We start from the raw sequence: 12,091 nt of genomic DNA on the forward strand, positions 1-12,091 counted from the left end.
AATCTATAATGTTAGCATTTTTTCCATCACTTTCTGAAGTTAAAACAATCAAGTCGTGAATTACAGCATTTGATGATTTTTGAAGTATAAATGTTCACAATGAAAATTTAACAATTGTTTTTATGAACCATTACAACCTGATTCCAGTACACTTCTAAGACGTTGTACAAATATAGATGAAAGGCATTTGCTTTTTTATCCTCTGGGACATGCATATTGTATCTTGCTAGAAGCATGATGTAGAGGAAGGAGATTCGCTTTGGAGGCAAAAGAAACTGTTTGAATCCTACTTCCAGCATTAGCTATATTATCCTAGGCAAGTCACTCAATTTCTTTGAACCTCAAATTCTTCATCTGTAAAATAGGAATAAAAATACTGGTACTAATTGTCTTACTAAATCACAGAAAAGAAAGTGCTTTGGGAATCTTAAAACACTATGGAAATGTGGACAATTTAACCATTATGGATGGGACAGATGTTAATATAGCAATGTGCTGTTGATTCTTTTCAGAGAAAAAAAGCAAAGCTAAGGAAATGGGGGGAATATCTCAGGAAGGAGGAGGTTCATAGTATGAAGCTTGGAAAAGGAATGGAGCAGTATTTGAGATAAGACTATTTTAGATTTAGGAAGTTTAGAACTGTTTTGATTATTCAGTTAACTTAAGGATTCTGATTTCTTTTTTTATCATCTTGTAAAAAATCCTCAACAATGTCTTGGATCTGGAAGGGGTAAACAGCAGAAGTATGTGTCCAAGCACATTGATATTTAGGGTCAGTGTATGAATGAGAGAATACTAACTACAAGGGTGAAAATGATGTTGAGAATCAGACTAAATAGAGTTAATCATATTTAAAGAATTAAAAGAAGAGAAATTAGTAAATCCCTTTGGCCTCTTAGGACTAGAGTTGTATGTGGCCCAAATCCCCAAGGTTATTCTGAATTTGGTAGAGTCCTATGGGATTTTTCCTGGGTAAATAAAAAGTAAGAAACTGGAGATGAGGAAGGGATGGGGAAGGTGGAAAGTTAGTAGGTTACAATTGGGATTTAGGCATTCTCTTATGGAATAAAACCCCCAGATGTCTTAGCATGCCCATAGTTTTGGAGACAAGACCTCTGGGCATATTAAATGACAATATTTTGAGGTCTGATTAAATAGTATGGGCTAGGAAATGCATCATTGTTTGCACAGGGTGAAAGAAAGTATGGACATTCCTGTTTTACCATTACATCATGGCTATTTCCCAGCTTATCAAGTTGAGGCCCCCCCAGAAGAGACATATGGATGAACCCTTTCTAATTCTTACTTGTTTCTTTGCTAAAGCATATACTAGGCATTGAGATATTTGTTGAAATGTAATTGCTTGAGTGATATAGGGAAAGAGAAAGGAGCTAATTTTAGGCACTATGAAAAACAGATATCAATAAGCCTTTATTAAGGAGGTTAAGAAAACCTTTCTTGCTCCCAAATACATCCCTCATCAGGTTGGTTCAGTGCCTACAGTTATACTAGTAAAGATTCATTCCTTTACTTTTTTTTTCTCCAGGACTTACCTACAGAAATGCAAATATCTTCTCAGAGGTGTAAAACATTTCATCTTTACTAGCTATTAACACATTAGAAGCAGTTTAGCTTGTTGTATTTCCAACTATAATTTCTAGAGGAATGGGGCACAGGGCAAATTAGTTTGAATTGGTTGAAAGTTTAGAAAAACAGGTTACAAAGTCCAGCACACAACTTGGAGTGAGAAAGCCAAGAAGGAGCCCAGAAGTGAAGAATCCTGGTACAGAGAGAAAAAAGGAAATCATATCATAGAAAAGGGGCTTTTGAGTAGGGCCAGTATTCAACACAAATGTCATTAGCTTCACACTCTTACTGATTGATGGTTGATATGAAAAGAATTGGTGTCATAAAGTAGACAGAACAAGGGACTAGGAGGAATCAGGAGATAAGGGTACTGATATTCACACTCCCACTAGCTCATCATGAGACCCTGACAAGTCAAGTACCTGTTTTGACTTTAAAGTCAAAAGTCTGTTATAAAAGAGTGGAAAGTGGCTCTTAAGAATCCTTATGAGATCCCACATTCTCTGTTCTAATGTTTCCTTTGGCTCTTACATTTAATGTTCTGTGACTACAAAAGATATACCCATGGGAAAATTTTAAACTTTTAGTAGAGGTGGGTACCTGGTCTGTGGTATTCATATACTGAGAATGTAGCAGGACTACGGAGTGCAACCTGAAAAACTTCGAAGACTTGGAATCGAACACAAAGGAATTCATCAGAAGGAATCTGTTTAACAAGTTTAAGAATTTAAAGAAATCACACAGAAAATTTAGCATCACCAAATATCTTTTTAGCCTGCATGATCTTAATCACAGCAATAAAAAAATAAATGAAAGACTTACTGAATTCAGCTGCAGAATTACATGCCCATCTTTGATTTGGTAATTTGTTAACAGTTGATCAACACCATTGGTAAGCTAAAGGAAGAAGGAAAATAAATTTAATTTTATCTTGCTTTTACTTTGTCATACATTATGGCACAGCAATTATAGGGCAACAATATGGTATGTGGATAGAGAAGTGAATTGGAAGTCAGGAAGAAGTGAATTCAAATTCTGCCTTAGTTATTAGTTGAGTAGTTCTGGACAAGCTACTTAAATGAAGATAATAATGGCATTTATCTCCTAATGTTGTTGTGAGGAACAAATGAGACAACATTTGTGAGGTATTCATAAACCCTAAAGTATATAGAATTCACCTTTTAAAGAAGAAGGAGAGCTATATATCTTTTCCTTATGACTTGAAAAAGTCCCATTTCATTTACACAGATCTTTATATACTAGGCATGCAGACTGACCACAAAAACAATCAGATCTAAAATGGAATTCTGCCCTGGATAGCAAATTTCAGCTAAGTTTATGGAACAGAGCTCTCTATCACCTTTAATTGGTTTCAGGAAAACAAGGTGATATAATTTTGTGGGACAACTGACTTCCATAGGAATACTATTATAAGAGGGTGATTGGCCAAATGACATCACTGAGGGCTTATTGCAATTTTATAGTGAGGTTTTGGTTATAATGTATTAACAACTATTGTGAAATAATGTTGGTCTGGGCAATTTTGTATGGGACTACACCCAAGTACTGAAATTCTAGGAAACAACAAGCATCTTTAAAAACAATTTAAAAGATGGAGCCAAGTTGTTGGAGAGGAAGCAGTGGAGTCTAGTTCTCCCTCTGTACCTCCTCAATAAAGATTTAAAGAATGTAACAGACTGAATTCTGATTGGCAAAGCCAAAAAGTCACAGTGAGTCAATTCTTCCATCCCAGGGAGCCTTAGGGAGATGGATAAAGAACTGAATTTGGGGGAAGTGTGTCCCTGACTGCACATGGTATAGAGCATACCAGTGACCAGGGGCTGAGAGGTGGCTGAAACAGGACACCGAGAAGAGATGTCTAAGGATCCCTAGGCAGGCACTTAGTCCAAGAACAGATACCATTTGGCAGCTCTGTTAAAAGTAAAGAGGAATGATTGGAAGCATTGGCCTTAGCTGTACTCTGAGCACAGTGAACAGTTGCAGACCAAAGGAGAGACAGCAATTCAGTAGCTCTAAATCTAGAGGATCTATCAGCAAGCTAATAGTTAATGTCAAGCAATAGTCTGCTGAAATTCTCAACCATAAATAAACCGATAGATTCAAATATGGGTCAGAAACTTGCAGAACTCATACCTGGAGAGCAGTAAACACACCTCCCCTCAAATTGTGCCACTTTGGGAACACTGAAATCTTGCAAGTCCCCCAATCAGAGCTGTGAAAGCTGCAAAAGGACATACAGGCCAGACAATCCCTACCCTCCAGAAGTATGCAGAAACAAAGTCCAAAGTCAAAATATAGACCAGAAGAATGAGCAAATTAAAAAAGAATACAACTGTAAAGAGCTATTTTGGTGGCAGAGATGCCCAAGAAAAAAATAGAGAAGAAAAGAATGAATTGAAAAAAATCTAAAGCAAAATCTCAGAGATCAATGCAATTTGGACACAAGTCAAACAAGAATTTCTTGAAGATTTAAAGCAAGACTGAAAGAAGAAGCTTAAAAATTATTTTAAACATCAAATGAGAGCAGTAAAGAAAGAATGAGAAAAGAAGTAAAAACTAGGGAAGAAAGACATGAAAATAGAAGTAATGCCTTAGAAAAAAAGCTAATAAATCTTACTGACAAAGATAATTCTTTGAAAATTAGAATTGGATTATTGTTCGGTAAGAAATGACTAACAGGATGATTTCAGAAAGGCCTGGAGAGACTTACACGAATTGATGCTGAGTGAAATGAACAGGACCAGGAGATCATTATATATTTCAACAACGATACTATATGATGATCAATTCTGATGGACCTAGCCATCTTCAGCAATGAGATGAACCAAATCAGTTCCAATGGAGCAGTAAGGAATTGAACCAGCTACAACCAGCAAAAGAACTCTGGGAGATGACTAAGAACCATTACATAGAATTCCCAATCTCTATATTTTTGCCCACCTGCATTTTTGATTTCCTTCACAGGCTAATTGTACACTATTTCAGAGTCTGATTATTTTTTTTACAACAAAATAACGGTTTAGACATGTATACTTATTTTGTATTTAATTTATACTTTAACATATTTAACATATATTCATCATCCTGCCATCTAGGAGAGAGGGTGGGGGGAAGGAGGGGAAAAATTGGAAAAAGTTTGGCAATTGTCAATGCTGTAAAATTATCCATGCATCTAACTTGTAAATAAAGCTATTAAAAATTAGAATTGGCCAAATAGGTTATGACTCTATAAGAGATAAAGAAATAATAAAAGCAAAGTCAAAAGATTAAAGAAATATGTCAACTGTTTTCATAGGAAAAACAACTGTCCAGGAAACAGATTGAGAGATGACTTAAGAGCTAATTGGACTACCTGAAAAGCCATTGCCAAAAAAAAAAAAAGAGCCTAGACATCATATTTCAGGAAATCAAAAAAGAAAACTCTTCAGATATCTTAAAATTAGAGGGCAAAGTAGAAAACAAAGGAATCTATCAATCACCTTCTGAAAGAAATTTCCAAATGAAAACTATCATTCTCAGTCAAAATAGAGAGCTCCCAGGTCAAAGAAAAAATTTTGCAAGCAGTCAGAAAATAAGAATTCAAGTATCAAGAATCCATAATCAAGATCATACTTCAAGTTTTAAGGAGCTATAATCAAGATATATAAGATTTTGCAAACACTACCATAAAAGAGCAGAAAACATGAAATATGATATTCTAGCAGGCAAAGGAGGTATGCTTATAATCAAGAATAACCTATTCAGCAAAAATGAGTAAAATGTGACAAAGGTGAAATGGATTTTTAATAAAATAAAGGACCTAAAAGCATTCCTGATGAAAAGATCAGGGATAAGTAGGAAATCTAACATAGAATCACCTGTATCAAGAGAAGCATAAAAAGGTAAACATGTATGAGGAATAATCCAGGAACAAAGAGAGATTAAACTGTTTATATTCTTATATGGAAAGGTGATAATCAGAACTTTATAATCAATAAAAGATCATAGAGGATATCTAATTATACAGGGGGTCTGGGTGGGATCCTATTGTGGGTTGGATGATTTTAAAACATAATGGAATAGGTGAAGAAGAAGAATGCATTGAGAGAGGGCTGAAAGGAGAAGAAAATGGCCAAAAAAAAATCTTGCATAAATAGGGTGAGCAAAGGCAAGTTTATACAGAAAAAAAAAGGATCAATGGGATGTAGTGGATAGCACTTGAATTTCACTCTTATCTGAACTTAAAGTAGGGGAAAGACACATATACACAGATAAGTACAGAAATACAACTTACAACAAGAAAATAGGAAAGAAGTAAGGGAAGACAGCATAAGGGAGAAAGTAAATTTGGGAAGGCATTAGTCAGAACCCACTAAACTCTTAAAGGAACAACAAAGAGGAAAGAGAAAGACAAAGAAAAGAAATACACAGTAATCATAACTGTGAATGTGGATGGGATGAACTCATCCCCCAAAAAGGAAAATATAGCAGAATATATTAGAAACCCAAATTCAACAATATGGTGTTTACAAGAAACACACTTGAAACAAGAAAAATACTCAGAGTTAAATTAAGGAACTGGAACAGAATTATTATCCTTAAGCTGAAGTAAAATATGCAGTAATACAAATTGTGATCTCAGACAAAGCAAAAATAAAACTAATCAAAATAGCTAAACAGAAATTAAATTTTGCTAAAAGATACCATATAAATCCTAAACATATATGTAGCAAATGGCATATTTACATTCTTAAAGGAAAAGTTAAATGAGTTATATAAAAAGTTATATAGTTATATATAAAAGTATATGTAACTATATAACTTTTTATATAACTCATGGGGAACCTCAGCTTATGTCTCTCAGACTTAAACAAATTGAACCAAAAATAAACAAGAAAGAAGTGAAAGACTTGAATAGAATTGTGGGAAAATTGCATATATTATATCTCCAGAAAATATTAAATGGCAATGGAAAGGAATATAATCATTCACAGTTGTATTAGCCACATACTAGGGCATAAACGCCTCACAACAAATGCAGAAAACCTGAACAGTTCAATGGATCTTTTTCCTACCACAATGCAACAAAATTACCTTCAACAAAGGTTCTTTAAAACAATTAATATTAAATTATTAAATATTGAATATTAAAAATATTAATAACTAATTGAAAGTTAAATAACTTAATCCTAAATAATGGGCTGGCCAAAGAACAAATTGTAGAAATAAGCAACAATTTCATTAAAGATAATGACAACAATGAGACAACATACCAAAACTTGTGGGATGTAACCAAAGCAGTATTTAGGGGAAATTTCGTTTATTAAAATTCTTCCATCAATTAAAAAAAGAGTAGATCAATAAATTGGATGTGCAACTATAAAAGCCCTTGAAAATTCAATATATTAAACAAAAAATAAGCACTGAAATAGAAATTCCAAATATCAAAGTGAATTTACAAAATTGAAAATTTTTAAAAAGTGAAATAATAAAGTAGATTTTTAAAAAATAGATAAGCCATTAGCTAATTTGATTAAGAAAAAAAGAAAGAAGAAAATCAAATTTTCAGTATAAAAAATTTAAAAAGCAATTCACAATCAATAAAGTAGAAATAAGAACAATTATTAAAAACTAGTTCATCTAAAATCTATGCCCCACAACCTGCTTGAAAATTTAAATAAAATTAGTTTATATGCACAAAATATAAATTGTCAAAATTAATAAACAGGAAATATAATACTTAATAATCCTATCTTAGAAAAAAGTAATTCAAGCCATAAATGAGTGCCCAAAGAAAAAAGCTTTAGGATCAGATAAATTTTTTTTGTGAATTCTGTCAACATTAAAAAAAAATTCTAATATTACATAAACTGTTTGAAAAAAGAAGTAAAAAAAGATCCTATTAAATTCTTCTATAATTCAAATGTAGAATATATAAATCAGAAAGTGCAACTATAAACCAATTTCACTAATAAATTTTGATGCAAAAATTTTAAAACAAAATAGAGAAAAAGAATGTAGTAATATATTACAAAGATCATATACATATACTAATTACCAAGCTGGACTTATGTGAAGAATCATAGGGTTCAACATTAGGAAAATTATAAGCATAATTGACCATTTCAATAACAAAATGCAATACTCATTCCTATTAAAAGCACTAGAAAGCATAGAAATTCCATCCATTCAAAAAATTTTATAGCAGTTTATTTTGTAATGACTGAGAAAATGAGAAGATGCCTATCAATTGGGGAATAACTAAATAAGTTTTGTTATATGAATATAATAGAATACTATTGGACTGTAAGAAATGATAAAGGGGATGGTTTCAGAAAGACCTGAAAAGGCTTAAAGCAAAGGATGGAAAGTGAAGTGAGCAGAACCATGAGAACAATTTATATAGTAATAGCATTATTGTAAAGATAATCAACTGTGAGAGTAACTAATCAACACAATGATCACTGCAGTTTGAAGGGTTTCATGACAATTAAAAAATGCTCTCCAAATTCAGATAAAGAAGATATGGACTCAGAATGTTCTTTTTGTTTTGTTTTGTTTTTTTAGCCTGCAGTTCATAAAGAAATTTGTTTTGCATGACTTCATTATAATGAATTTTCTATTTCTTGCCTTTTCAATGATTAGGAAGTGGTTTGGGATAGAAAACAATTTGCAACTTAAAATAAAACTGAATTTAAAAAAAATAACAACCATAGTAAAATAGAAAAATGTTGAAAATGTAAACAGTTGTTGGGAAAACTAGAAAGTAGTCTGACAGAAAGCAGGTATAGACTAACACCTTACCTTACATATCAATATAAATCAAAATGGGTTTAGACATGATTTAGACATCAAAGATGATATTATAAGCAAATTAGTGAAGCATGGAAGAAATTACCTCCGATATATGAATAGGGAGAATTCATGATAAAATGAGAGATTATGAGATTCTCAAAAGGTAAAACTGATAATTTTAATTACATAAAATTAAAGTTTTGCACAAATAAAACCAATGTAGCAAAAATTAAAAGAAAGAAGGAAGATGAGGGAAATGTTTCATTAGCTTCTATAATAAAGATTTCATTTCTAAAGTATTAAAGAAAAAAATTATTCCTCAATTGATAGTCCAAAAATATAAATAGATAATTTTCAAAGGAAAAATGCAAGCTATCTAAAACCATATAAAATGTTATAGAATACTAATAATTAGAGAACTGCAAATTAAAATAACTCTGCTATACCACTTTACATCCATCAGACTAGCTAAGATGACAAAAAAGGGAAAAAAGAAGAAGGGATGTGAAAAAATAAGTATAATAATGCACTATGGAGCTATAAACTAGTCCCACTATTTAGAAAGCAAATTGGAGTTATATCTCAAAAAGCTAATAAACTACATACTCTTTGAACCAGCAATACTGCTAATAGGTCAGTACCATAAAGAAATCAAAAAAAAGAGAGAAAAGAAGCCATATGTACCAAATTTTTTTTATGACAATTCTTTTTATAATAGTAAAGAATTAGAAGATGAGGGGATGCTCATCCATTAGAATGGCTGAATAAGTAGTTGCATATGAATTTCAAAGAATAATATTATGTTGTAACAAATAATGAAGGTAATGTTTTTAGGGAAAAAACTGAGAAGACTTGTATGAACTCATTCCAAGTAAAGAGCAGAATCAGGAGAACAATTTATAAAACAACAACATTGTAAAGATAATCAGTTTTGAAAGACTTAGTAATTCTGACCTACTCACTGACCAATCACAGTTCCAAAGGACTTAGTATGAAAGGAGTTATCCATCTCCTGATAGAGAGCATTAGTAGTGCAAATTGAAGCATATTTTATTCTCTTTTTTTTTATTATTTTTTGGGAAATGACTAATGCAGAAATTTGTTTTGTGTAATTACATTTTTGTAATGGGTATGGCTTTTCTTGCCTTTTCAATGGGGAAAGGAGGAGAAGGACAGAGGAAGAGAATTCAAAAAATTAAAATAAAATAAAAATGAATTTTGAAATAATTTAAAATGTGATTAAATTCAATATATTATAAAGGTTATAGCCCATAAAAATATGTAATTGAAAACTGTCAATATTTACAGCAGCTAAGTCTTCTGCATTTGCATCAATTCCAGTAGGCAAAGCTATGTCCATTACAGCATGGGAAGATCCAGATGATGATTCTTTTTCATTGAGCTTGTAGCTAAATTGGATAAGAAATTAAATATTTTAGTACATAAGATACCTCAGGAAAACTAAAGACCTACCTCTCCTTTTGATTATGAACTTTAAAACTCAATCTCATTCTTCATAAGCTATAGCCGGATATGGCAAAATTAGATGGGATTTATAGTCAAAAAATCTGAGTCTGGCTTATAGCCCTGTGAGTCTGAGACATTAATTTCACTTCTATGTGCCTCAGTTCCTTCATATGTAAAATGGGAATTATAATTCATATATAGTTTACTTCATAGGATTGTTGTGTGAACTTAATATGATAATATGAAATGCTTTGTTAATTTAAAAGCACTGCATAAATGTAAACCAGCATTATAAAGGAAATGTCTAAATTAAATTTGAAAATTAAAATAATGTTTTTAAGGCCTAGTAGTTAATGAAACTATTTTATTATGATAAAGAATGAATTTTGATTCATTGTTATCAGACTATAGAAAAGTAATAAAGTAGGAAGGGATTTTAATTGGAATGTTAAAGGTGGAAGTGATGACAGGAACAGTGTTTCTTGTCTTTTAGGATATGAGGTCTCTTTTTTAATGTCAAAATAAATCTTGTAGATCTCTTCAGATTGGTATTTGAACTATTGTCATCTATTGAATTAGGAGGCAATGTGGTACAATGGAAAGAACTGAATTTGGAGTCAGGGGATCTGCATTCAAAACAAAACAAAAAATGTTTTTCTATCTGCTATATTATGCTACCTCTTTGACTTTAGACAAGTCTTTAGACTTCATTTTCCTCAAGTGTAAGATAAGAAGAAAATCTATGATTGAGAAAATACATAATAACATAAAAGTACTATTAATCCAGTAACACTTTTGAATTAATTTATAGTTTATTAATCAATATACATTTAAAAGTTTTCTATATGAGACATTCCGTCTACAGAAAATATAAGCTATTCTTTAGACTGTCTATAGAAGTTAGATTTATTTGCTTATTTGTTTTAGTCATTTCCTGAAATGAATCCCTGATAGTAACTCTGCAGGCTTCCAGGGATTCATGGTTCACAGATTGGGAGTCTCTGCCTCTGGCTTTAAGGCTGAGAGCAGTATATTTCATAGAATGTGAGATTTGGAAGTAATTCCAAGGGTTAGAAGGTAAAATATAAACTTGTTAAAGTGGGGAGGGACTTTAGAGTTCATTTTATTATACACTCATTTCAAAGATAAGAAAACTGAGGTAAAGGTTTTCAGAGAGGCAAAATGAGTTTTCTCAAGTACCACACAATTACTTGGGTGCAGAACTGAGAGTTAAACCCAGTTTTCCTGGTTTCTAAACCAAGAATTGTATGCCTAAGTGTCAGAGTCAAAAGACAAGGTTGTTGACATGCAGCCTTCTCTGACAGTTGGGGCAGGCTCTCTAAGATAAGGATTTGATTTTAGTCTGTAAATTCTCTAGCTAATGAGAGTCAGTCCTATGCTTTACCCAATTAGCAATTTAAAGGCACACCTGTAGGGTACCTCAGTCTCTCCTAGCTGGAGTGATGTGTTTGTGGAAAAGCTAGTTAGTTCCAGTTTGCAAATGCAAACTCTTCTGTGAGCCATACCCAAAAGGGGCCCCGGAGTTGTGGGCAGAGTTTCTATGAAAAGGTTGCTGGAGCCCTTATGACTGGTTTCCATGGAGAATGTTTAAACTGTGGAAAAGGAGCCTTCTTTTCAAAGCTTTCAGGGCTGGTGCCAAAGATGGCGTGACTCCTCCCTCAGGGCAATTTTGTTCTGGGAGAAGGAAGAGTGGCGAGGGGGTAGAGAACTGCCTTTTCTTTCCTTGTGAACTTGCCAAAGGAGTTATAAAGAGAGAAAGTGACTGAAGAGGTCCTTCTGGACATATTGATTGTGTGACAGTGTTTTTAATCTGGAGAAAGATCATCAGAAAACTTGAAGGGAGTTTCTGACATGAACTGCTCAGTTACCCTTGGAATTCACTCAACCTAACTTTTGTGTCAGAGCCAAAACCACATTCACTCAGCCTTCATTGAACACATTGTCCCAAAGTCATAAAAATCAAAAGATAACACTTTACTATAATGAAGAATCACATTTTTATTGGTTCCCTGTCCTGATTTTCACAATAGACAATTAAATTTCTTTGGTAATCAAGGTCCTTGTAACTCACATTTCTAGAAGGCAGCACAGCTGGCAAACTACTTTCACACAAAAATTCTGTGAAGTAGGCAGTGCGAGGATTTTTCCCTCATTTAACAGATGAAGAAATGGAGGCTCAGATAGACAAAGACCAAGAGAGGATTTACTTAAGCTCTTATGG

The 12,091-nt window shown here is 32.7% G+C and overlaps 1 protein-coding gene across 1 annotated transcript in view; it reads right to left on the reverse strand.

The window, feature by feature from the left end:
• C5 (complement C5) overlaps positions 1 to 12,091 on the reverse strand; it is a 114,974-nt gene that overhangs the window by 13,166 nt on the left and 89,717 nt on the right. Inside the window, exons 34-36 of the mRNA XM_003757080.4 lie at positions 9,689 to 9,791; positions 2,410 to 2,484; positions 2,188 to 2,293 (exon numbers count right to left, since the gene is read on the reverse strand). Of these exons, the coding sequence (XP_003757128.3) occupies positions 2,188 to 2,293; positions 2,410 to 2,484; positions 9,689 to 9,791 (284 nt within the window). The remainder of the gene's footprint in view (positions 1 to 2,187; positions 2,294 to 2,409; positions 2,485 to 9,688; positions 9,792 to 12,091) is intronic.

The sequence above is a fragment of the Sarcophilus harrisii genome, chromosome 2 (assembly GCF_902635505.1).
Source record: "Sarcophilus harrisii chromosome 2, mSarHar1.11, whole genome shotgun sequence".
Taxonomy (NCBI): Eukaryota; Metazoa; Chordata; class Mammalia; order Dasyuromorphia; family Dasyuridae; genus Sarcophilus; species Sarcophilus harrisii.